Here is a 27,837-nt window from a genome sequence, read left to right as displayed (position 1 = left end):
GTGTGATTAATAGTGGTTGTTATTGTCTGCTAGCCTATATGTATACTTCATATGCATTGTGTATGGTAGCCTTCACAATGTTATTTGTTTCTTTGCAGAACCACACACACAAACACACAGCCATAGCAGCGCTACCCACGCCCATGTTTCTACTGTTGCTTTCTGCAATAAAGCGTCAAAGAGATAAGTTGTCTCCGTCCGTGTTTTAACAGACACACCAGGGGCGAAGCTGGAAACCAGAATCAGCTCAAATACAGTCCTAAACTAGTCCTCAACAACACAACCTCTAGGGGAATAATATTTGTTCTCTTGATTTGTTTTCTAAAATTCACAATATTTTAAAAACAGAACAATAATAATAATAATAATAATTGGTGTGTTTATTTTTATATTAGATATCAAATATGTGCTATATATACAGTATATAGAAAATGTGCAACTGGTTAAACAGAATCTCTGTTGTAAAATTAAGAGGCTCATTACAATTTTTGTAGTAGTAGTCTCTGAAAGAGATACACCCAGGAAGTAAAATTATAGTCACAATCCTGTTTATAAAAATAAAATATTTAAGATTAAAGAGAATCCCCTTGATGTTATACACAAATACACATGATGTACTTAAGATCAATTGGACAAATATTATTAATTACGTCATCACCTTGTGCACTTTTGCCCGATTAACATTTCCTCTGAATTTACCAGGTGGAAATGCTGACGTCTGTTATAGAGATGCTTTTGGAAACACTGAAAGAGTTGAGAGACGGACAGCTCCAGAAGTTCAAGAAGGTCCTCTGTGACTTCCACAGATATTTCTCAGTCCCCCTATGGATGCTGTGGGAGTCAACCGACAGGCAGGACATAGTGTTTTCAGTGGTGCTGATCTACGGCCAACAGTCTGTGGAGACGACCAGGGAGGCTTTAATGGAGATGGAGAGGACTGATCTGGTGCAGAAGTTGTCAGACAGCAGCTCAGCTCCCAAAAGTAAGAAAATAAAGTAAAAGCCAAAACATCTCTCATATGTTTATCTTGTTCTCTTTACATCAGTATTGATTTATAATTACTTAAAATTTAGAGAAAAAAATACATTTTAAAAGACATAATTTGGTGTACAAAATATATTTAATGACTAAAATATCTGAAATGATACTGCTGATTAGATTTAAGTGTAATTCTGTGTTGACATCTTTGTAGTGTGTGTTTTTTTCTAAAAAACAGTAATGCCACATGACGTTTACTTGTTTCTATTTCTTTTCTTTCTCCTCAGAAAAACACTCTGTGGATGAATACCTGTCTGTTCTGATCCACAAAGTGAGCAAAGTCATATCTGCAGAGGGTAGCTTTTATTCAATAAGATTCAGGTTTAAAATCCTATCAAACAGAACCAAAACTGAGATACCACCTTCATTTGTACAGTAATACACAGCCTGGAAATAATTGGACGTTTTCTCTATGAACATACTTGTAATTTTCCAGGTGGCAACAATGAGTGCTGTTAAAGAGCTGCTTTTGGAAACACTCAGTGGTTTGAGTTCAGAGGAGCTAAAGACATTCAGGTGGTTGCTGCAGTTCATGTTCTTCCAGAGGGGCGTTCCAAACATCTCATGGAGACGACTACAGTGGACTAACGGGGCAGATGAACTGGTGGTTGTGATGCTGGAGAACTACAGTCAACAGGCTGTGGAGATGACCAGGGAGGTTTTAATGGAGATGAACAGGAGAGATCTGGTGCAGAGGCTGTCAGAGACCATCTCAGGAACCAAAGGTAAGATATAAAAGACAACTGTCACATTAATACATCATGAATATATGGTTAGAAAATCAGCAGCTTATTGCATAAAGCAATGCAACGCCACCATTTAGGGGGGCCATGACAGCAAACATACCAAAGGGTTGAATCAACACCTCTCAAACAGTCTCAACAAAAACGTAACAATGTAAACTTCAGAGAGTTAGTTGTCCTTTGTCTTAAAAATAAAGGAATTTGAATTAATATAACATTTTTGAAGTGGCTAATTTAAACAAATTCCATTTACTGGTGCATGATAAAAAATAAAATAAAACCTATATATGAACTTAAAGGTCCCATGGCATGACAATTTCACTTTATGAGGTTTTTTAACATTAATATGAGTTCCCCCAGCCTGTCTATGGTCCCCCCAGTGGCTAGAAATGGTGATAGGTGTAAACCGAGCCCTGGGTAGCCTGCTCTGCCTTTGAGAAAATGAAAGCTCAGATGAGCCGTTTTGGAATCTGCTTGTTATGAGGTCATAACAAGCAAGGTTACCTCCCCTTTCTCTGCTTTGCCCGCCCAGAGAATTTGGCCCACCCATGAGAGAGAGACATCATGGCTTTCAAACGAGAAAGGTGACATTTGGTCAAGGCCACACCCCCACCATCCACCTTGCCACTCCCACTCTCCTCCTCAATAGCTTCAGACACAGAAATGGCACATATTAAGGAAAGCTCATTGTAGGACTATCTCTAGTGGCTGTGGTTCTGCACCAAAGCTGAATTTCGGGAAAGAGACTTCAGATACAGTATTAGGGGACCACTAAGGTCTATATAAAAGCATCCAAAGAGCACCATGTCATGGGACCTTTAAGGCTGGGACACACAGGGCCGAAAATCGGCCATTGGACAGTCTGGCGAGGTCAGTGACTCGAATCTGTTCGGTGTGTCCCGTGCCGTCGTCAGTCTGAGGGGCTGTCGGCCTTCATTTTGGCCGACCTGACATGTTCAGTCGGAGACAGGGTAGTCGGGACTCACCTGGAAACGGGGAGTGGAATGAGCGTGACTAGAGTCTCTCAAAATCGGACAAAAATCTTTTAAACTGACCTTTGTCGATCTGAAATGAAGACAGATTCAGCAACTGCATGGCCTATTTCTCGCTTAAAATGTTTTCAGAAACATGTTTCAGTGAACTATTTTAGTACAATATGAGATCGTATTCTGAACGAGCCGCCATGACAGTCTGGCTTTGAATTTCCGGAGAAAACAATACGTGACGCGTTTGTCCAATCAGCTGCCGGTTTTCATTTTTACAGAGTAGTGCCGCCTGCTGCTATGGAGACGTATTACGTTTCTCAAGTCGGTGTCGCCTCAGTGTGTCCCGGGGCAGTTTTTTGGACCTCGGGGAGCCGACTGATCATCTTGACTGGCTTTTCTGTCGACGGTCGGCCGTCTGGCTGGTGTGTCCCGGCTATTAGACAAAGATTACTTCAGAGGTGAAAGTTTTGGATTTCAAATTCCAAGTAAAGCTGTTCTGAGGGGTTAATGAATCTGCTGACTTTGGTCCTTTTTTGTAAATGTGTTTTTTAAAAGTCTCTAAACATCTTTTCTTTAAAATCATTCTTTTTATTGGGCCACATGTTCTTGTTTGTTTATTGATCCACTGAATTTGTGCATTTGGAGCTCATTATTATCTGTCTTGTATTGTATATGGCCAGATAGGAATTTGGCTAATGTTGTCTACATAATTTCACAACATCAGTTGAAATGCCTTTTGTAAAGCTTTGATTTGACGTATACTACGCTCCACTGAGGAGTCAGATAGACAATGTATGAGGTAGATTATGACAGTGTTTTCTCACAGATTCCCTCTGTGATCTCTGTAACCATGGCTTCCTCCTGCCTTCAGTCCACAAAGCTGAAATTGAATTTGTAAAAACTACTGAAAAACTGGTAAACTGGAAACTGGCCAGCAGCAGGGTGTCTGAATGTCTGACTTTGAGGAATATTACAATTTACAATTAATCTTTATTCATTCATTCATTCATTCATAACATGCATGAATGAAAAAAAAGGAACAGGAAGAAGAAAAAATCTTATGGCACCTGTCACTTATTTGTGCACATCAAAAAAACAAAACAAAACAAAAAAACAAAAACAAAAAAAACAAAACAGCTACTTCAAGAGTGGATCAACCCCAATCCTCACCCCAAACACCAAAAATTATCAGTACTACCTATCTTTACATGTAATTATCATCATTTTAAGCATATTAGTCATCTTTTTTCTTGTAACATTCCTGTATTTTTTTCTTATACAAATTCTTAAATTTACAAACAGTATCACAGCACTTCAGTTCATAGTCCAATGTGTTCCACAGTTTAACTCCATATATGGACAAACACCTCTGTTTTTGTGTAGTACGTGCGAAAAAAGTTTTAAAATGATATTGCCTTCTATGGCCATCTTCCTCTGATACAGGAGTAAATACATTTTGTAAAACCATAGGCAAAACTCTTTGCTTAGCTTTCCACATAAAAATCTAAATCTTCAAATCAACCAAGTCTTTGAATTTTAGAAGTCCAGATTTTATAAATAAACTATTAGTGTGTTCTCTGTAGCCTGTTTTATTGATAATCCTTAATATTTTTTTCTGTAACAAAAACAGAGGTTTTGTGTTAGTAGGGTATGTATTACCCCAAACTTCTATGCAGTATCCAAAATATGGGAGTATTAGGGAATTGTACAACATAAGCAACGTTGAATAATCTAAAACATCTTTAACTTTATACAAAACCCCAATGCTTTTACAAACTTTACTCTTAATATAAACTATGTGTTCTTTCCAATTCAATTTATCGTCCAAAATAACACCTAAAAACTTTATCTCATTAACTCTTTCAATATCAATTCCTTCAATTGCTATTCTTACATTTTCATTCTTTTTACAATTACCAAAAATCATGTATTTTGTTTTTTCCCAATTTAAACATAATTTATTTTTGTCAAACCATTTCTTAATTTTTCCCATTTCTGAACTTATCTTTTCTATAATTTCTGACAGATTATTTCCAGAATAAAAAATGTTGGTATCATCGGCAAACATCAAAAACTGTACTACCTTAGACACTTCGCAGAGGTCATTAATGAACAAAATAAAAAGTAATGGGCCTAAAACGGACCCTTGTGGTACTCCACATATTATGTCTTTTAACTCAGATTTTTGACCATTAATTTGAACAAACTGTTGTCGATTGCTGAGATAACTTTTGAGCCATTTAAGAGCTAGACCCCTAATGCCATAATTGTATGATTTTGACAATAACAGACTATGATTTATGGTGTCAAATGCTTTGCTTAAGTCGATAAAGACCCCCACTGTGTGTTGCTTATTCTCAGTTGCAGATGTAATTTTTTCTATGAGTTCAATTAATGCCAAAGCTGTTGATCTTTTTGCTCTAAAGCCATATTGTTTTTCAGTAATTAATTTATGTTTTTCTAAGAAAATATTTAGTTTTTGAGAAAACCACTTTTCGAGGATTTTAGAAAACTGAGAGAGCAATGACACTGGTCTATAATTTTTAAAGTGATGTACATCTCCCTTTTTGAAAAGTGGAAAAACTTTGGTGACCTTCATTTTCTCAGGAAAAACACCCGAATGTATAGACAAATTAAAAATAAAAGTCAGAGGATTAATAATGCAGTCAATGGTCCTTTTTACAATGGTCATGTCCAGTCCATCACTATCAGTAGATGTTTTATTTTCACATTTGCTAACAATAGACACAATTTCATTTTCCTTAACCTCACCCAGGAACATGGACTGCATTATTCTACTTTCCATTCTACAGGTAGTATTTTGCCTTTGGTTAGATATATCAATTGATTTGGCAATGTTCTCCCCAATATTAATAAAAAATGAGTTAAATTCATTGGCCACATCTATGCTATTGTTCATAACAGTTTCATTGTACACAAAATATTCAGGAAACTTAATATGTTGTGAGTTTGGTTTTATTATATTATTTAATATTTTCCATGTTGTTTTCATATTACCTTTTTTATCTTTCAATTGTTTATTGTAATAATCCCTTTTGGTTTCTCTTAAAATTGTCGTCAATTTATTTTTGTATGCTTTATATTTGGCTTCACAATTAGGTGTCCCACTTTTTACAAAGTCTTTATACAATCTGTTTTTCTTTTTACATGCTTTAATTAATCCTAATGTCATCCAAGGTTTATCATTTTTATGGGATTTCTTTGACAGCTTTAGTGGGCAACATTTACCATAACTAGATATATACATATTTAAAAAAGTTTCATATGCTATATTCACATCGGTCACATAAACACCTGACCAGTTCTGTTGTGAAAGCTCACTCCTAAAGTCATTTATTGTTTTCTCGGTTCTTACTCTAAAATATGAAGGCTGATGTGAGCTCTTGTATGTCTCAGGTTGCATATCACATATGGTAAAAACAGGCAAATGATCGCTTAAGTCATTTATCAATAATCCACTTTGAGCAATTTTTTGAACATCATTTGTGACAATATTATCAATTAATGTGGCACACGAGCTAGTAATTCTGCTAGGCTGTCTAATTAAAGAAAAAAGAGATCTTGTATGCAATGCATCTAAGAAATCTGAAGTAAACTTACATTTAGATTGATTAAGAAAATCAATATTGAAATCACCACTTATTAAAAGTGTTTTCTGGTTATTCTGTGTATCAAGTAATTGCTCAAATTTGTCCTGAAAAACATCTATTTTGGATCCTTGAGCTCTATAAATGCAAGCAACAATCACATTCCTGTTTTTTCCCATATCAATTTCAACAGCTACACATTCAAAGATTCCCTCGATTGCAATAGACATTTTTTCAACAAGTTTGCATTTCAAATGACTGTCAACATACAATGCCACACCTCCTCCTCTTTTTTCTGATCTATTTACATAATATAACTTGTATCCTTCTAGTTCAAAGTCTACTCCCTTTTCATTACTAATCCATGTTTCAGAAAGTGCTATTATATTGAATCGACTTGTAAATTTAGTGATATAAAATTTGCATAAAGACTTCTGATGTTGAAATGAACAAGCGACAGACTGTCCCTTAAATTAACATTTAAATTAAATTCATAGTCAGTAAAATATTTAGAGGTGTCACCTGTTTCATTCAACCCATGGCTATCAGGGTCCAGGTCTTTATCAAAATCATGCATGCTTTGCTCTCTAGTATCAAATCTTGTCAGTGTTATACTTATCTAGTTTTAAATAATAACAACTAAAAATCTCCATATATCCAAAGATGTATTCAAAAGATAGGTAGAAAACAAAATATTGGTGATTGATGATTCCCTTCCCCCTCTTCCCCCACTCATCCCACCCCCCTCCCAGCTTCCACCGCCCCCCCATACATAAAATAAGTCAGTTTTTAGTTGTCTTTAGTTGTATGTTGTTCTGAAATAACCAATAATTAAAACATTTGATAAATAATACATTTTATTCTCAGGATTCAGTATTATATTCAGGACAATTCTATTATTACAATAACAGTTGTCATTTAATGTGTTGCAGCTGCAGGATCATCAGCTCTGGCATTGGGTGTGAGTACCACAGAGAAAGGTATGTGCCCTATAACAAAAAATAAGTTAAAATACTAATATATAACAATAAACATTATTCCTTCAACTAAGAATAACGTTTTCTCAAAGCCCTGTAGTTATTTAAATTTACATTTTAGTGTATGAACCTTTAACATTGTTTAATAGCAAGTAAGACAGTTTCATCAAGTGAAACCAATTTTTATGATATTAGATTTTATGTACATTTTTGCAATTAATCCTTTACATTATAATTGTTATAGTCTGACAGTATAGGATTATTAAGCCTAATGTTAAATCAATCATTTATATTTCCTTTCTCCTCAGAGAAACACTCTGTAGATGAACATTTGCCTGCACTGATCCCGAAGGTGAGAATGTCACACCTGTCTGACTGGTAACTAAAGCTGAAACAAACAAAAACAATAAGCTGATTAATTGATAAATTGATAATTGATTAATCGTTAAAGCACTATCTTCTACCACAAATACTGTTAGGATCTTCTGCTTTTCTCTGTTTTTGTATCATAGTAAACTTAAAGGGGTGATAGAATGCAAAACAAATTTTACCTTGACATAGTTGAATAATGACAGTTTAGTGGGTAACTAGGACATACATAGAACCTCTAAATCCCATTGACACCTCTTTCCTCTGCAAATCTCACAATTTGAAACTGCCTCTGAAAACGGGCAAATCTCAACAAGCCGCCTAGTTGACGTCAACTCGGCGGCTCCTCCTCATTTGGCTCTAGTCTCTCTCATTGTCACGCCCCAACATTTACATAGGCTACACAACTGACCTGAGATCAGTGATAGCCGGGACACACTTAGCCTATTATCGGCCGTTAGACAGTCTGGCGAGGTCAGTGATGCGAATCTGTTCGGTGTGTCTTGTGCTGTCGTCAGTCTGGGGGGCTGTTGGCGTTAATTTTGGCCGACCTGACATGTTCAGTCGCCGGCAGGGCAGTCAGGACTCACCCGGAAATGGCGAGCGGAATGAGGTGACTAGAGTCTCTCAAAATCTGACGAAAATCTTTTAAACTGACCTTTGTTGAGCTGAAATGAAGACAGATTCAGCAACTGCATGGCCTATTTCTCACTTAAAATGTTTTCAGAAACATGTTTCAGTGAACTATTTTACTCCAATATGAGATTGTATTCTGAACGGCCGCCATGACAGTCTGGCTTTGAATTTCCGGAGAAAACAAACCCATGTGACGCGTTCATCCAATCAGCTGCCGGGTTTTCATTTCTTGGGCAACAATACAGATTAGCGCCGCCTGCTGTTATAGACATGTATTACCTCTCGTCTTGTCTCGTCTTTTTGGTGTGTTCTGTGGCACTTTTTGGACCAACACGGGGAAACTGATCATTTCGACTATATGTGTAAGCAGCTTTAGTCTTCTGAATCTAGGTTTGTGCAGATCTCAGAAATTGTATACATTGTTCATCTGCTATTTTACCATTAAATTCACTTCTGAGACTTTTTTATGCGAGAAATCAACTATGTAGAGGTCAAATATGGGCCGTTTTACGAAAATGTATGTCTAATTGCAAATTTAGTCCAACTGTGTGTTGGAGTTCAGCGGCTGGTGCTGCCTGTGTTGCTGCCTCGCTGCCTGGCCTGCCTTCCTTCACAGACCCCGGCCTGCTGTGAGGTAGATTGAGCTCTGTCACGGCCGGCAGCCCACGGCACTCCGTACCCGCGCAAAGTCACAGTTTTTTGGGTGAATGGACTACCAAACGCCGCTGCCTGGACAGAGCTCCAGGGCCTGCAGCTCCCATCTTCCTGCTAAATGCCCCATGTGTGTGAGTGAGAGCGCGGTCAGCGAGCTTGTTACACCAGCAATCTCTTAACCACAGGTTCCAGTTAATCTTATAATGTTTGTAATTATAATGTGTTGAGTTATTTAAACAAACGATCGGTGAAATAAACGCCTCTTGTCCGTGAGTCTCATTGATAGAGCCTGCGGCTGGATGGAGCTAGATCTATCAATGAGAGCTAGCTAGCCTCCTCTTAGAATTCCTCTGAAATTCACAAAAATTTATAAAATTGAAATCGGACACCATTGTTAGCTTTATAAGACCTTTTTTTTTTTTTTTTTAGCTTTATAAGACCTCGGGGTAGAGGTTGTATAAGTGGCGTGACGAAATTTTAACTGTAAATATACTCTAATTACGCAATCTGTACACATAGGATTGAAGGGACAGTCGCAGCTAACGAAACCCCAAATGTTCAAAAAAATTTATTAAATTGAAATCTGACACCATTGTTAGCTTTATAAGACCTTGGGGTAGATGTTACATAATTGGCGTGACGAAATTCAAACTGTAAATATACTTTAATTACGCCGAAAATGAAGTTAACTATCCACGATTTGTAGCTACACAAAGCTAGGATTGAAGGGACAGTCGCAGCTAACGAAACCCCTAGCTAGTGTTCACCCAAATTCATTAAATTGAAATCTGACACCATTGTTAGCTTTATAAGACATTGGGGTAGATGTTATATAAGTGGGGTGACGAAATTCAAACTGTAAATATACTATAATTATGCCGAAAGTGTAGCTAGATAGCTGCGATATTTTCCCATTGTATTGAGTGGGACACATAGCTAGCTAGCTGTTCCTCCTAACAAGACCCTTCACGTTCATAAAAATGCCTTAAATTCAAATCGGATTGTTAGCTTTTGTTAGCTTTGTAAGAGCTTGGGGTAGCTGTGATATAAGTGTCGTGACGAAATTCAAACTGTAAATATATTATAGTTATGCCGGCAGCCGGCCGAGCTCCGGTAATGCAGTAATCCACAAAGGGTGACTTTGCCCTGGGTATGGAACCCAGCAGGCTGCCTCTTTCTCATCAGACTATGTGGAGCTCCTAAAGTCCGACACGTCTTACCAAATTTGCAATTAGCCATCAATTTTCATAAAAGGCCCATATTTGAGCTTTATATAGTTGATTTCTCGTATAAAAAAGTCTCATGAGTGAATTTGGTAACGAAACATTGCAGTGTCTGGAATATGAGATTCTGTCGCGTCTCTAATGTGTGTGTATGGGGTTTCGCTCAACCAATCAGCGTGCAGCTCATCTAAATATTCATGAGCATACCATATTTGGAAGAGAAGCTCTTGTTACAAATAGGGCCAAAACACAGGGATGCATAAGGGCCAATAAAATATCAACCAGGCCATTTTCAGCCCAACCAATGTTACATACCCCATAGACCTTTTTCACGGCAGACATGTTGACATTATAGGAAAAGCACAGGTGTATTCAAAACCATTAATGATGGCTGGCCTCCACTTAAGAGAGGCCCTGGTGTTGTGCATGCTGACTCACTGAAATAGCTTACTGGGACACTTGATGGAATTGAGCCATGATTATCAATTTTAGCTGTGCTTTTCCTACTATGACAAGTCAAAATGTCTGCTGTGAAAAAGGTCCATTAGGAGACCTTAAGGAACAGTGTGAAATACCCTATATAATCATTCTATCACCCCTTTAATATTTTTGGGTTTTGGGCTGTTAGCCAGACAAACCAAGACATTAGAAGATGTCACCTTGGACTTGAGGAAATTGGGATGGGTATTTTAACAATTTTCTTTATTTAATAGACCAAATGATTAATTGAAAAAATTATCATCAAATTAAATCATTAGTGTACATGTATAAATTAAGATGTGTATATTCGTACAAGCAGTTTGTAAAAACCCTTAGTATGTGATCCATTGGACAAATATTATTACTTGTATCTTCACCTTGTGTGATATAACTGATGCACTCTGACCTCATCCATATTTCTAAAACACAGGCATTGGTGAGATCTGAACAGAAAAATCATCCCAGCTGAGAAATTGCACTTTTGCCCGATTAATATTTCCTCTGAATTTACCAGGTGGAAACGATGGCATCTGTTATAGAGCTGCTTTTGGAAACACTGAAAGAGTTGAGAGACGGAGAGCTCCAGAAGTTCAAGAAGGTCCTCTGTGACTTCCACAGATATTTCTCAGTCCCCCTATGGATGCTGTGGGAGTCAACAGACAGGCAGGACATAGTGTTTTCAGTGGTGCTGATCTACAACCAACAGTCTGTGGAGAAGACCAGGGAGGCTTTAATGGAGATGAAGAGGACTGATCTGGTGCAGAAGTTGTCAGACAGCAGCTCAGCACCCAAAAGTAAGACAATAAAAAAAAAAACTTTCTGCTTGTCTCATAATTTTCCTAAGCTACGTAATAATAATGATTCTCTTTACATTATAAGTAATAAGATTTATAATGTAGAGAAAAGAAGACACATCATCTGGTGTAGAAAATATATTTTATGATGATAATTGTCAGATGTTAGATCACTCACTCATGACTTTTACCACTTTTCTCCTGAGAGAAACAATCAGATGAACACCGACCTGCACTGATCCAGAGAGTGAGTAATGTTACATCTGTCACACTTTAAACAACACAGTTTTCATGGTGAACAGATGCACGTGAAAAACTATCATCCTAAACATTTTAAATAATGATACGAAAAAAACTTATAATGTATTCATTTATTGTCACAGAACTGACGCTGCATTCAGGTCGAGCCCTTTAGCAGTAATTTTATCCATAATTAATGATAGAATTCCATTACCACTGACGATGAGATGAGGAAATAATAGCATTTATTTTTCTTTTTGAGTTCTGAGTTGAAAGTCCGAATTCTGTGATTAAAGTCAGACTTCTGAGAAAAAGTCAGAAGTCAGAATTCTGACTTAGAACTCAATACATGTTTCACATGTGGCCCTAATCCTCTTCCATATTTCTGACTTTTTTAACGGTAAAGAGAACTTTAGAAGTTGAAACCTCAAATAAACATATATTTATAATAAAGAGTTGCATCCTGTAAATTAAAAGAAAGCAATAACCAGTTTATAAGAAATAAAGGGAAGTCATCTTTTGTTTTTTACGCTGTGTTTCTAAAAAACTAAAAACCTACTAATCAGTAGAAAAAGTGAACAAACAGTAATCAATATAAGGACAATTACCAAATGAATCTAGCAGGAACACCCAAGTCTACACTAAAATTGATGAGATGCAAAGAGACACATTTGTAATTGTCCCAGTGGATTAAATATATGTCCCATTATTTCATTGTTTATTTCAGGTAGCAACAATAGCAGCTGTTAAACAGCTGCTTTTGGAAACTCTGAATGATTTGAATAACGAGGAGCTCTGGGAATTCAAGCAGTCCCTGAAGTGGATTTCCTTCCAGAAGAACCTCCCAAACATCTCATGGATGTTGAGTGACCCAGAATACAGAGCAGAGATAGTGGATCTGATGTTGGAGACTTACGGCCAGCATTCTGTGGAGGTGATCAGGGATGTGTTCATGAAAATGAACCGGACTGATCTGGTGCAGAGGCTGTCAAAGCCCAGCTCAGGACTCAAAGGTAAGACAGAGAAGACAAAACAACTGTAGCATTACATAATCTCACATGTCTCATACATGTCTAATAAATACATTTTATAATTCATAAAATAAAAAACTAAATCTGCTTGAGTACAAACCTCACCAATGTTAAATATAAAAACACTGGGAGCAGGGATCACTAAATCATTAATTAAGTCAATAACAGTCACAAAGTCTCAACAAAATCTGAACGTAATGAGTTCAATATTTGTTACAAGGCTTTTGTGTTGTAAATGCTTTAGACTGTGAATGCGTTTAAGATTTGATGGGAATTTCTTTTATTTTATTTCCTTTTTAAAGCAGCTGAGCCTTATTAAAGTCGATTATACTCTCTTGGTTAAAGTAGATTATAACCCTCTGAGTCATTTTAAATGTCTTTTCTCCTCAGAGAAACACTATGTGGATGGACATCGACCTGAACTGTCAGAGAGAGTGAGTCTGACTTTACACATTACAACTTTCATTCAATAGATGCAGGTTGAAAAACCATCCTCATGTTGATCATTATAAATGATGATTAAAAACCAACCACGTGGTTTAAATTGGATGATTCTCACAGTGTTAAGTTTGAGCTCTTTAGTAATAATGTTATCCACCACTGATGCTATGATAGAATTATTGCTCCACTGCTCCACTACTGAAGTTGAGATGAGAAAATGTCTATGAAAATGAAATGCTGAATGTCAAGTAGAATAAAAAGTTTCTTTGAGCCACTGTTACAGAAACAAGAATATGTTATGTTAGATCAGGTGGTAGTAATCAGTTTACAGGGATCAAACACTAAAAAGGTGAAGGGTCATCGTTTGCTATGATCTTGCTAAAGAAATGAAAACAAATACAATACTGAGGTAAAACATAATAAATATAACAGATATTAGTGTACTGTTGTCTTCATCATGCAGAAGAAAAACAACTCATATCTTTCAAATTTTTCAGGCAGCAGCAATGGCAGCTGGGAAACAGGTTCTTTTGGAAACACTGAAGGATTTAAGTATCGAGGAGCTCCAGAAGTTCATGTTTTTGCTGCGGTTCACGCTGTTCCAGAAGAGCCTTCCACTAATCTCATGGAGCCTACTGGATCGGAAAGACAGTGCAGACACACTTGTGGCTCTGATGTTAAAGACCTGTGGCCAGCAGTCTGTGGAGGTGACCAGGGAGGTTTTCATGGACATGAACAGGAGAGATCTGGTGCAGAGGCTGTCAGTCATCAGCTCAGGACTCAAAGGTAAGAGAAAATGACAAAAACTATCGCATTACACAATCCTGTTTCTCATAAATGTCTAATAAATAGAATTTTTAGTGAAACTGGGTTCAAACTTTATTTAATCTCCAATGACAAATGTGAAAAGATGAGGGGGCATTGTGGTGGAAGTGTTTTCGTGAAGCAGCAGGGTTTAGTGATATCAATGAAAAAAATGAAAACGAATAAAAACTGTTTGAGAATTAAACCAAAGTCTGATCTTTGAGCATTTATTATATTTTTCAAAATAGAGGAACACAGTTTCAAAGGTACAATCAGCACGTCTGAAAATGTATTTCTGACTCCTAGTCACAACATCACACATAGAGAATATAGAGAAGAAAGGAACATCGTAGAGCCTCCCTCTTTCATCCTCGGAGCTAACCATTTGGTTATGGAGTTATATTCCTATCTTTAATCAAGAGCGCATTCTTTCAATTTGAGAGCATTTCTCACTGATATTATGTTCAGATTTTGTAATAATTTCCCTCAAAACCTTGCTCTCACACTCAAATAGTCACTGCTCGCGCTTGGATTTGCTCTGCTTGTGCTCAAAGTTTGTGCTCGCGCTTGGATTTTCTCTGCTTGTGCTCAAAGTTTGTGCTCGCGCTTGGATTTACTCTGCTTGCACTCAAACTTTCTGCTTGGACTCAGATATGTTGTTGTTTGGACAGATTTCCTGCTCTCAGCTTTGAACCTTTGCGCACTCAGGCTGATTCTGCTCACTTGCAAAGTTTCTGCTCGGATTTCTCCTGGGCGCTTGGATTTTTTGTGTGTTATAACCCTATCAAAAGTCAACAACCAATAGAATGCCAGCTGTAGTGTTGACCAATGAAATGATCCCAACCCCGTTGAGGGTGGTGCGTCACTTTACTTTAGAACGTCTGTTGAGGGCGGCTGCACTGTAACCTGACTGTAACCAAGTTTATACATCCCCGCGCCGTTTATAGCTTTATTATAAGTATATGTCAACAATGTGCACAGAATGGTCGACGCACTTTCACCTGCACCGGCCAGGAAACGGGAGAAAGCTTTGAAGTGGGACGTATGAAGTTATGTCCACAACTACGAGGGTGAGTAACATAACTTAAGCACCTAGCTAGCTAGCTAGCATATGGCGCTAGCATATAGCCTAGCTTGATGTCCAGAAACAAATATATGTTCTTTATTGTATAGCTAGCTAGATTGAACGACATATGACGGACAGTGTGTGTATATGTTATGACCCTACTTTGTATTTTTTCCTCGTTTGGTTAACCATGTTCCTGGGATTTGGCTAATTTCATGTTAGAGCCAGTAGTAAAACATAAACTGTAATATAACTGAAAGAACACAAGAAACTGGATTGTTTGTGTCAGTTTTTGCATCATTGTTGTGTGTTGTTCATCAGAATTTAGTCTTCATTCCTTCATATAACATTAGTTTGAAAATAGATTCATAGCAATCTGTATAAAACATAATGTTAAGTTCAATTTTATCACTATAATAAAAACAGATCTAGAAATGATATGGTTTCTTATTTGCTCCTTAAATAGCAGTTATTTGTTTAATTAATACAAAGCAAACTGAACTGAAAAAACAAGTATTTTGTTTTACTTTCTTTTCATCCAGGTGGGGCTGAGGGGTTTGACCCCTGTTGATCTGTGTGTCATATCACCAACCCATGATAGCTAAAATTCACCCTGCTACTCCAGATCTACCTACTGTATGGCTGGCTACAGACTACAACCATCTGCTCCAGATCTACCTACTGTATGGCTGGCTACAGACTACAACCATCTGCTCCAGATCTACCTACTGTATGGCTGGCTACAGACTAAAACCATCTGCTCCAGATCTACCTACTGTATGACTGGCTACAGACTACAACCATCTGCAAGTTTTGTTTGTAGTGAACATCATCAACAGCTGCACTTAAAGTCTCCTGGGTTCATATGGGACTTGGTTGTTCTCCATACTGCATCAAACACTGTATTATTTTTTTGTTTTATATTAGTACAGACAACAGTAAGTATCATTACTTAATCACAGTATATATTATTCTGGTGTACACTGTTGACTTGACTCCATGCTATTGACTATACTTTAGCTTGCCACCTCAAAACTTTACCTTAATTGCTCTTGTATAGTTAATTTATCTTCTACTAGTTGTACATACCTCCTATTTAATTGAATTATTCTTAATTTGTGTTGCCATACCTGAATCATCCCTCTTGTGAACACTAGGCCTATCTTATCTTTATTCATAACCCTGCTCACAAACTCACCTGAACCTGGGTCATCTGTTTGCCAATATCAATGTTCCTGCTACAGTAAATCCTATAGGCACATTGTACTGCTTCACCGTAGTATGAACCATACACTTTTAAGGTTTTGTGTCAAATATTGTGCAATTTGTTATGAATTACTCATTGTTTTGACAAGGTAAATTAAAGCTATTTACCAAGTGTCAGCTCTGGTAAATTTAATTGTACTGTTTTTTTTTATAAAATGTTATGGAACATGAAAAACAATTTGCCTTGATCAGGGTTTTAATTTGTTGCAAATGTGAACATGGTTTTAATAATCTGTATCTTATTGCTCTGAAAAACTACAATGATTTAAGAAATAGCAGTGATACTTATCAACATTTATTGAATTGATTGAATATATGGACAGACATTACAGGCACCTATTTATGTCAACAGAGAAAACAATAATTTGTTCTCTCTTTTATCACTTTGATTATACGCTGATGGTGCAGAAAAGGGTGAAGTCCTTGTAGATCTCTGGCACTTTGAGGACAGACCGATCCAGGAACTCTCCACTGTTGTCTTTGTATAGTATGCTCCTATTAAAGACAGATTCATAGACATCAACACGTAATATATTAGGTGTACATAGCTTGCTTTAACATCATTACTATCTTACCTTACCTTCTCTGATTTGGTTTTGTGGACATCAGTAATTTTCTCTCCCAGGCCTGGTTGTGCACCCTGTGAATTTAAGCAAGAAACATAAGTGTATGTAACATGATTTTACTATTATATTATTATTATTTTTACAATTGCATTATTATCAGACTTGCCAACCTTCTTGGTTTGTTCTACTGCTGCCTGTCCTCTGCACACAGGTGAGTGATGTGCTGACTGGCACAGGTCCATGCACATAGTGCAGCTGTGATGCAGCTCAACGGGTACTTCAGTCACACCTGGAAGAAGAGAAACAAACCAACAAAATACTTGTTCTTTCTGCTCAGTTTGCTTTGTATTAATTAAAAAAATTACATTTAAGTTGCAAATAAAGCATATCATCTCTAGATCTGTTTTATTAGTGGTGAAATTATACTTAACAGACTGGGTCCGTGTACTTTTCGTTCATTTGATTTTCATTTCATAAACAGGTATTAAAAAACAAATGGTTATTTGATTTTCGTTTTAAATCCTGGGGATCAGACCTCCGGTGCTGGGTCTAATATTCTAATATTAGCTGCTGCAGCTAGCTAGCAGTTAGCTACCAGCCCTGTGAGCTTGGTCCCCACGGTTCGCTTCCCCGGTGCTGACTGACTCTGGTCCGTCTGCAGAGCTGCGTTACCAGCTCTCCCTGACCTGGGAATCGCCCCGCTACCGTTTATTTTTTTCATATTTTATTTACTTTGCAGTGATATGCTATGCACTGATGTCAGGCAGGCTTGCTGCTGCTTTTAGTCTGAGCCTGTGAGATAACTAAACTTCCTTTGAATATAACGTGCATATAAATAGACCGGAATAAATAAAAGTCCCTGAAATAAATATAAGTAAAACATATGTATTTAGGCTATTGAACTATAATGACTAATGCCTATATATGTATTGCCTCATTTATGTATTTCATGTTCCATTTCATAGCCATATTTATTATGTAAAGGGGGCAAAATGGACGATCAGTCGCTAGGAAGTTATAGACTACAGTTTCCCTCAACAGCAGCCGGGACATTCTAACGCTTAACGGGAAAAAGCTTAACGTGGTAACTTAATGTACCTAAACAATGATCAATCAGATATCAATCAGTTATCAGTCACATAACGTCCATAATAATTGGACTTTGGGTTAGATTTTTGACAGTTTTCAGTGGTTATGAGGAGCAATATGAGAGAGAAATTTGGTAATCATTGATCATTGTTTAGGTACATTAAACCACCTCTATTTGTTTCTGGACATCAAGCTAGGCCATATGCTAGCTAGCTAGCTAGGTGCTTAAGTTATGTTACTCACCCTCGTAGTTGTGGACATAACTTCATACGTCCCACTTCAAAGCTTTCTCCCGTTTCCTGACGGGTGCAGGTGAAAGTACGTCGACCATTCTGTGCACATTGTTGACATATACTTATAATAAATCTATAAACGGCGCGGGGATATATAAACTTGGTTACAGTCAGGTTACAGAGCAGCCGCCCTCAACAGACGTTCTAAAGTAAAGTGAACGCACCCTCAACGGGGTTGGGATCATTTCATTGGTCAACACTACAGCTGGCATTCTATTGGTTGTTGACTTTTGATAGGGTTATAACACACAAAAAATCCAAGCGCGCAGGAGAAAATCCGGAGCAGAAACTTTGCAAGTGAGCAGAATCAGCCTGAGTGCGAGGAGAAGGTTCAAAGCTGAGAGCAGGAAATCTGTCCAAACAACAACATATCTGAGTCCAAGCAGAAAGTTTGAGTGCAAGCAGAGCAAATCCAAGCGCGCGAGCACAAACTTTGAGCACAAGCAGAGAAAATCCAAGCGCGAGCACAAACTTTGAGCACAAGCAGAGCAAATCCAAGCGCGAGCAGTGACTATTTGAGTGTGAGAGCAAGGTTTTGAGGGAAATTATTACAAAATCTGAACGTAATATCAGTGAGAAATGCTCTCAAATTGAAAGAATGCGCTCTTGATTAAAGATAGGAATATAACTCCATATTTGGTCACATATCATAAACAATTAAAGTTAGTTTACAACCCCCCTTGCTACTGTTCTGACTTTAGCCAAAACACTTGGTTTCCTTGGGAGACAGGAACAGACAAAGTTCTCACTTGTCATAAACAGTCATCGGCCTTCTTCACATTTATCTCAAGAACAAAGATATCAACGTGAGGAAGCTTCAGGCTAGTTAAAGCAATATAACTTCTACTAGGCTAATCAGGTCATGGCTGCAGCTGTTCCCCTCTTGTGCTTTAAGAGTCTAATTGAAGAAACAGGATATTGTGGAAGTTTAAAACAATCTTTAAACAAATGGTTAACATCATTAATCAAAATGGTTAAAATAAAATTTGCCATCACAGCATGTAGCGATGCAAGAACACCACATTCATTACTTTAACTGCAGAAATAATTGACTTTGATTTTCATGATGTCACTACTGAGTAGATTTTAGTGTCATTTGCAGCAGTGGATTCTTTGTATTTTATTTAAAACTAACTGAACCTTATTTAGGAGGAGCAAAATATTATGCAGTTTGTAGAAGAGTTTATATGTATTAAGATTCCTATCCCCTGATTGATTTTTGTCACACTCAAGCACACTTTCATGTTATTTTGTAATTAATCCTTTATGTTTTATTCAAAGGCCACTAAATCTGACTAAAGCTGTTTATAGTCTATTTTAAATCAGTAAAAAATGATTTTCTGTTGTCCTTCTCCTCAGAGACACATCAGTCTAAACCGCTCCACAAAGTGAGTAATGTTACATCAGACACACTTTACACTACACAGCTTTCATTGAATTGTTACAGATTCAAAATGATCCTTATGTTGACAGTAAAGAGGTGGAAAAGGTTTCAGAAGCATCACATTTGCTGTAGAAGCAATGAGAACATGTGATCAGGTGGCTCTGTCACTGTTGAGTCGAGCAGGAGACTGCAGACAACAGGAATTTGAAGACATCTCTTTACTACAGGTTTAGGTCAGGCAAGGCAAACATGGTCTCAGCATAACAAAACCAAGGATCCAACAAAGACTGAACTAAAAGTCCTGACTTACAAGCACAAATACAAACTACTCTAACGAGGGGATAAAGTCGAGCTGGAGAGATGGGCGGAGAAACTCGGGTGATGGGAATGTGGGAATGATGCATGAACACAGGTGTGGAGGTAAACGGGCATGAAAATGCAAAGACAGGATGTAAAACAAGACATGACACATAAGGAGAGTGACGTTACAAAATAATACAGGAAACCGACTAAAGCAACACCCCCAAACCAGGCTGATTGCTGATTTTGGTGGCACAGAGTCAGAAAGAATTAGAAACAGTCAATTAAAGGGGTGATAGAATGCAAAACCGATTTTACCTTGTCATAGTTGAATATCTAGATCTCTGCTATTCCATTACAAAATTCACTACTGAAACTTTTTTATGCGAGAAATCAACTATGTAAAGCTCAAATATGGGCCTTTTTTTATGAAAATGGATGGCTAATTGCAAATTTTGTCCAGTGCTGCCTGGGTTGCTACATCGCCGCTCTGCCTGTCCTCCTTCACAGACCCCGGCCTGCTGTGAGCTCGATTGAGCTCTGTCAGGCCGGCAGCCTGCGGTGCTCAATACCCGCGCAAACTCACCCTGGGTGAGTTTGCCTTTTCTGCAATTAGCCATAAATTTTCGTAAAACGGCCCATATTTCAGCTTTATGTAGTTGATTTCTCGCATAAAAAAGTCTCAGAAGTGAATTTGGTAATGAAACATTGCAGTGTCTGGAAAATGAGATTCTGTTGTGTCTCTATTGTGTGTGTGTGTGTATGGGGATTCGCTCAACCAATCAGTAGTAGAAGTATTTCATAAATTCATGACATGCTCCTATCATACCAAATGTGCCTAATTTGGATAATATCAGCTATAACAAACTCACATGACTTAAATGTTTACATTGATGCAAATAAATGTATGTTTCATAACTACAGTGGAGATATTAGATTAATGCTCTCTGATTACTTTGAATCCATCAGAAAGTAACTATGACATCAGTTGAGGTCAAGCTTTTGGAAATGCTGGAAGATTTAAGTTACGGGGAACTCGAGCAATTCAAGCATGTCCTGCAGTACACCAGAAAGAAGAAAGGCCTCCCAAGAATCTCAGGACAGAGAATGGAAACAGCAGACAGAGATGAAATGGTGGAGCTGATGGTGGAGATCTACGGCCAGCAGTCTGTGGAGGTGACCAGGGAGGTTTTACTGGAGATACACAGGAGAGATCTGGTGCAGAGGTTGTCGGACATCAGCTTAGGATCTAAAGGTGTGAAAACCCCAGCATTATTCTAATATCAAAACTTTATATGCTAAGCATATTAAAGGGGTGATAGAATGTAAACCTGATTATACCTTGTCATAGTTGAATAATGACAACTATAGTGGGTAACTAAGACATACATAGAACCTCTAAATCCCATTGACACCTCTTTCCTCTGCAAATTTCACAATTTGAAACTGCCTCTGAAAACGGGCAAATCTCAATAAGCCGCCTAGTTGACGTCAACTCGGCGGCTCCTCCTCATTTGGCTCTAGTCTCTCTCTTTGTCATTATGTTTTTAGATTTTGCCTTCCAGTTGGAACCTGTTTCAGTAACATTACAACATCAACGGACATTACTTTCTTTACATGTGTGATGATGTTGGCTACTGTAATCTATATACAGTAATAATGCATAACAAAACAAATTCAAACAAAATGTGGCTAGTCTGTTCTTTAGTAGAATTTACAGAGTAGACTTCACGCAATAGTTTGTCCTGCACAACATATTGATCTCATATTAGAGAAGCGCTATGTAGCACATATTAGTGCTGAAGCATCTAAACATATGGAACGTTACAATATGAATCTTTATATGAAAAATAACATTTTAAAATAAGTTCATATGTTTCTTCACAAGGGCCTTCAACAAGAGGCGAGCTTGAGGGATGTGGAAGCACTATGGTAATCCCTTACATTCATATATTTGTTCAGTTTATGTGATGTTGCAAAAAGACAAAACATCTCCACTCATTTGCATAATGATTGTCCTCAGCAGCAGGTCTCCAGTGACTGGACTAAACTTGAACCGGAAGTTACCCTTACAGATGCAGATGAAGCTCCAACTTACAGGTAAAAATAGCATCCTAAATACTGTGTGACAGCAAGCGAACTACAGGAAACACTAACCCTTGGTATTGGGGATTTTTTTCACAGAAGATAGAAGATCTTGTAATGCAATATAATAAAAATAGTGTTCATTTTACTTTTGGCACCAAATAATATCAAGGCTCTCCAAGGTCAAGGCCATAGTAACTGACTCTGAGGTTAAGTTACCTCTCTTTCTGAAACAGAAAATCCAGAGTTTTCCTCATCTCAGGGTTAACAAACTCAGAGTTTTCACTTAACCTGCTTTCTGAAACAGGCCCCTGTATTCAGCCAACTGTTATTTTGCTGTGAACTTAAAGCAACACTAGAGAACTTTTCACGCTTCTGTCCCCCTACAGGTTGGAAGCGGAATTGTCCATTACATTACATCATGCAAGTTTGCCAGATCGGGTAGTGGAACTGTAGTTCGAATGAGACATAACAACAGCGGTAATGGACAATTCCGCTTCCAATTTGTAGGGGGACCAAAGCGGGAAATGTTCTCTAGTGTTGCTTTAAATGACCTCAGGTTCTTTTCGGCTCTGAGATAACGTTTTTTTCAACTCAAGGCCATGGTGGTTCTCCGCAATGCAAAAGCAGCGAGCAAAACGCTACACTCCTGAGCTGATGGTGGAGATCTACGGCCAGCAGTCTGTGGAGGTGACCAGGGAGGTTTTACTGGAGATACACAGGAGAGATCTGGTGCAGAGGTTGTCGGACATCAGCTTAGGATCTAAAGGTGTGAAAACCCCAGCATTATTCTAATATCAAAACTTTATATGCTAATATTAGTGCTGAAGCATCTAAACATATGGAACGTTACAATATGAATCTTTATATGAAAAATAACATTTTAAAATAAGTTCATATGTTTCTTCACAAGGGCCTTCAACAAGAGGCGAGCTTGAGGGATGTGGAAGCACTATGGTAATCCCTTACATTCATATATTTGTTCAGTTTATGTGATTTTGCAAAAAGACAAAACATCTCCACTCATTTGCATAATGATTGTCCTCAGCAGCAGGTCTCCAGTGACTGGACTAAACTTGAACCGGAAGTTACCCTTACAGATGCAGATGAAGCTCCAAATTACAGGTAAAAATAGCATCCTAAATACTGTGTGACAGCAAGCGAACTACAGGAAACACTAACCCTTGGTATTGGGGATTTTTTTCACAGAAGGTAGAAGATCTTGTAATGCAATATAATAAAAATAGTGTTCATTTTACTTTTGGCACCAAATAATATCAAGGCTCTCCAAGGTCAAGGCCATAGTAACTGACTCTGAGGTTAAGTTACCTCTCTTTCTGAAACAGAAAATCCAGAGTTTCCCTCATCTCAGGGTTAACAAACTCAGAGTTTTCACTTAACCTGCTTTCTGAAACAGGCCCCTGTATTCAGCCAACTGTTATTTTGCTGTGAACTTAAAGCATCACTAGAGAACTTTTCACGCTTCTGTCCCCCTACAGGTTGGAAGCGGAATTGTCCATTACATTACATCATGCAAGTTTGCCAGATCGGGTAGTGGAACTGTAGTTCGAATGAGACATAACAACAGCGGTAATGGACAATTCCGCTTCCAACTTGTAGGGGGACCAAAGCGGGAAATGTTCTCTAGTGTTGCTTTAAATGACCTCAGGTTCTTTTCGGCTCTGAGATAACGTTTTTTTCAACTCAAGGCCATGGTGGTTCTCCGCAATGCAATAGCAGCGAGCAAAACGCTACACTCCCATTAAAAACAAATCCAAAATGCCACCCCAGGCTGCTAAAACACTCTGTCTTTTTTTTTTTTTTTAAGATACTTTTTCTTGGCATTTTAGGCCTTTATTTGATAGGAAAGCTTAGACATTAAAGGAGAGAGAGAGAGAGAGAGAGGGGGAATGACATGCAGCTATGGGCCGCAGGTCGGAATTGAACCTGCAGCCACTGCAGCAAGGACTGAGCCTCTGTACATGGGGTGTACCCAACAGGTGAGCTACCCAGGTGCCCCAAAAACACACTGTCTGATCGGGGCCCAAGTTTACTTTTACTTTGCTGTGTTCCTTTAAGTTCATATACATGAACTCACTTTTTCCATTTACATTTTAGCCTACAGTCTGAAGCAGGAAACTTTGAATGCAGTGTCTCTGCCTTGCGCTGGGTCTGTAAGGAGAAGGTCAGCTTTAAGTACCAGTTTTGCTCTTTGGAAAGACATATGGAGAGGATGGAAAGCCTACAATACATGCCTGCAGGTCCCCTTATGGACATCACAGTCATTGCTGGGAAGTTAGATGAAGTGTACCTGCCGCACTGGATCTGCGTAGGTAAGTGGCCATGAAGAAAATAATAAAATAATAACTTAAATATATAATAGCATGTATACAAAAACTGATGCAATCCTTTTCTCCTCACTAATTGTGTGTGCCTGTCTTTTTTTGCAGATGGCAACCCTGAAATATTAGACAAGTTTGCAGTCCTGCACATAGATGACTGTGGAGATTCTGTGGAAAAAGTGTCTGAGGTCACATCGTCCCATGTCAAGCTGTCTGAACCCGTTTTCTCTCTAAAAATGGTCTTGGTTAAAGTCGGCTTTTCAGTGGGAATACACTGTAAAGTGTTAATATACAAGACCAACATACCATTCCTCACACTCCATGTTTACCTGATCCCACCTGATCCCGCTGTGCAACAGGTTATTTCACGTCTTACTGTCACCCAAAGCAATCATGATCAGATACAGAATGGCACCACAAATAACTCGATAAATACACAACACAGACAACAATATTGTTTTTTTCTACAGGAATTGGACAAGACTGAAGTATCCTGTGGATACCAAAGAATCCTAAAGCAACATCCAAAGAAGCCCCTGAAAATGAATGATCGGTTCATCCTTACAGCAGATCTGGACAGTGGAGAACTGTATCGTGATGTATGTTTTGAACTGCTTCAAAATCAAAATCTATCACAATCGATTAACAATTGCTCTAGTTTTTTTATATTTTAAACGAGAAAATGTGACAAAATGATCCAGCTTCACTTTTTTTTTTACTTTAAGTAACACGCTGTGCAGTAAGTCCCATGCAAAAGTCCCTCTGAAACAGTCTAAAGACATCAACATTTCCTAAAACATTTTCAGAGGGCTTCAAAGTTACAGGCAATAAAAAATAAATTTAAATATATCTGCAATTACGACCACGCGTGACTCCATATAATCCTACATTTGAGCCTAACATTTTACCAATATCTGGCAATATACAGCAGATATATTCATCTTTTTGTCCCTGTTACTAGATGTCTTTGATGTAAGTGAAAATGCTATGCCAATTCTCTAAACCTCATTTGAAAACCTATAAAAAAATGTGTATATATATATATAGTGCACTCACTTGTTTCACTTTTTATTTGTTCTTTTACAGGACTTAATGCTCATATATGAAAGCTCAGACCCAAATTTCTTTGAATTGTTCATGAAAAATCCAGACACAGATATTGTGCTCAAGCTTACACAAGAAAATGATCTTCAACCAGTATGGACCTGTGTAATTCAAAAAGGTCAGTTTTATCTTCACTGCCGATGTAGCTTTACATTTATTGGATATGCATCATCAGTGAAGCAGATGTCCACTGTTAGATAAAGGTAGTAAATAGCTACATGTACATATTTTCTTTACCTCTGCATTTTTGTTTTCAGATGAGTACCAAAGCAGCACTGGTCCTGTACAAGGTAAGACATTTGAAATGATTCGTTTTTAGAAGAATTGCTCTTTTGATTTCAGTGTTTAATCGTTTTCCTCATCTTACATTCATTATTCACCATTCACAACACAAAATTGCTATTTATCATTTAAGAAAAGTGGACTTAAGGGTGGAAGTAACAGACTTAATTGATCATTTATCTATTTTATTGATTTATAGCAGTGTTGCTTTGATAATCAACTGGGCTGTGTTGCTGTTTACCGTTCATCATTCACTACACCCAGCTGACATTTATCGTTTACAGCAAGCCATTTTTGTTACTTCTGCCCAAAATGTCAATCAAAAACTCTATTTTATCACTCTATTTTTAAAGTCACATGTTTTTTTTTTATCTTCTCCATTTTTATCAATTCAGTTTTGTTACTTCCACTCCTTATACTTACACACTTATTACCTGACTGTAACGAAACCACGTCGACGGATCATGTACTAATTTCTTGTCAACATTTTTTATTTTAAAATGGGCGAGACAATACAAACGACAACAGCGCCGTTCACAGCATAGTGGAGCGGCTAAGTGCTTATGTTTGGCAGAATCGTTCAGTTTATGATACAAGCGTGAAAATTGGCATGAGCAGTCTCCATTAAGGCATGGATACCCGACCTGAGGCCGACGGGTCCCGACGGTACCTGACGGGCCGGGCCGGGTTCGGACAGATATTTAGAAATTATGGTCGGGGTCGGGTCGGGCTCGGTCACATCAGCGCGATAAGGAATTTGTTGTAAAATGGTGCTGTGGCTCCTTTAAGAGAGCTCAGTGCGTGTGGGTTTGTGTGTGTGTGTGGTAAGTGGGCAGAAAAGAGATAGAGAAAGAGGAAGCAGACATGTTGTAGATGCAACCGGAGCAGAGTTAGTGGTTATTCATGTTATAACGTGGGCCCTGGAGGTAACGAGTCGCCCCTGGTTTTCTGATCACGGTCGGAAACGAAGCGATCAAGAAAGGTTAACACACTGAACATTTTAACAGCTTATTAACGTGCGCTTGTTGCCCCGTATGCGCTGATGCGCTCATCTGTTGACATTTCCGAATGCCTTCCTACAGTTGCTTAATAAAAAAGGGCTTTCCACACAAACAAACGTAGCCTACATGTGTCATTAGTATGAGAGGGAAAAAAATGAGATTTTAACTGTGTCGGGCTCGGACATAAATTTCTTAATGCCTGTCGGGCTCGGGCCGTGTTCGGACACGGCTCTGTCGGACGCGGGCCCAGAAAAATCCGGCCCAATCCGGACTCTAGTCTCCATGGGTCACTTGACAAGAAAATTGTCCGAGCCACTTGAAATTTCAAGATGGCGGCCATTTTTCAAGATGGCCGACACCTTAGTGGAGCAGTTAAGTGATATAGTGGCTTATTTGGTGATACAAGCATGAACATTGGTATGAGCAGTCTCTGATGGCCACTAGACAATAAGCCACCCACAGCTACTTGAAATTTCAAGATGGCGACCATTTTTCAAGATGGCCACCACCTTAGTTGAGCAATTAGGCTTAAGAAATCATTTAGTTGGTGATACAAGCATGAAAATTGCCATGTGCTGTCTCAAAAGGTCATTTGACAAGAAACCGCCCACAGCAACATAAATTTTCAAGATGGCGGCTGCCGCCCGCCATGTGGATCTTTAAATGATACATTTTCTCATAGAAATGTATTGGGTTCCTCAAAAGACTCTGTCAAGAGAGGTAGTTTGACTGTGTTTTGTCTGACTCCTCACCCATGACCTGTCCAGTTTGGTAAAGCCTGTCAGGAGTTGCCTCCCACCGGCATAGCTCTCAGGGTTCATTGAGGTACACAAGCTCCCTTACCACGACAAGGTAACAGTCACAAGGGAGTTATTAAACATGTCAAATTAATACTGAGAGGTAACATCTGGTGATTCGACACCAAGTTGCTGCAGTCGTTGCTTGTAGAGAGAGGCTAGATCTGCAAGCTTAAATATAACTGGATCCGTGCCGTCACTTGTGGTCTTCATGTCCGTGATGTAGATGACAAGTTCT

The 27,837-nt window shown here is 38.2% G+C and overlaps 1 protein-coding gene across 6 annotated transcripts in view; it reads left to right on the top strand.

The window, feature by feature from the left end:
- The window catches only part of LOC120562581, a 37,346-nt gene that overhangs the window by 5,992 nt on the left and 3,517 nt on the right, over positions 1 to 27,837 (top strand). For 3 of the 6 annotated variants that reach the window (XM_039806362.1, XM_039806366.1, XM_039806367.1), the window contains 22 exons: positions 703 to 982; positions 1,266 to 1,309; positions 1,475 to 1,763; positions 7,308 to 7,355; positions 7,661 to 7,704; positions 11,229 to 11,508; positions 11,715 to 11,755; positions 12,476 to 12,761; positions 13,170 to 13,213; positions 13,718 to 14,006; positions 19,664 to 19,692; positions 20,958 to 21,243; positions 21,877 to 21,920; positions 22,012 to 22,088; positions 22,673 to 22,842; positions 22,987 to 23,030; positions 23,122 to 23,198; positions 24,192 to 24,406; positions 24,524 to 24,774; positions 24,886 to 25,014; positions 25,502 to 25,637; positions 25,777 to 25,809. In XM_039806362.1, coding sequence (XP_039662296.1) covers positions 703 to 982; positions 1,266 to 1,309; positions 1,475 to 1,763; positions 7,308 to 7,355; positions 7,661 to 7,704; positions 11,229 to 11,508; positions 11,715 to 11,755; positions 12,476 to 12,761; positions 13,170 to 13,213; positions 13,718 to 14,006; positions 19,664 to 19,692; positions 20,958 to 21,243; positions 21,877 to 21,920; positions 22,012 to 22,088; positions 22,673 to 22,842; positions 22,987 to 23,030; positions 23,122 to 23,198; positions 24,192 to 24,406; positions 24,524 to 24,774; positions 24,886 to 25,014; positions 25,502 to 25,637; positions 25,777 to 25,809 — 3,136 coding nt within the window. Of the gene's footprint in view, positions 1 to 98; positions 983 to 1,265; positions 1,310 to 1,474; positions 1,764 to 7,307; positions 7,356 to 7,660; positions 7,705 to 11,228; positions 11,509 to 11,714; positions 11,756 to 12,475; positions 12,762 to 13,169; positions 13,214 to 13,717; positions 14,007 to 19,663; positions 19,693 to 20,957; positions 21,244 to 21,876; positions 21,921 to 22,011; positions 22,089 to 22,672; positions 22,843 to 22,986; positions 23,031 to 23,121; positions 23,199 to 24,191; positions 24,407 to 24,523; positions 24,775 to 24,885; positions 25,015 to 25,501; positions 25,638 to 25,776; positions 25,810 to 27,837 lie in introns of all 6 variants that reach the window. The other 3 variants (XM_039806365.1, XM_039806363.1, XM_039806368.1) reach the window with 3 other exon arrangements.

Source organism: Perca fluviatilis, chromosome 7 (assembly GCF_010015445.1).
Source record: "Perca fluviatilis chromosome 7, GENO_Pfluv_1.0, whole genome shotgun sequence".
NCBI lineage: Eukaryota > Metazoa > Chordata > Actinopteri > Perciformes > Percidae > Perca > Perca fluviatilis.
The sequence above is the reverse complement of the archived record's forward strand: the minus strand, read 5'-3'. Positions and strand labels throughout refer to the sequence as shown.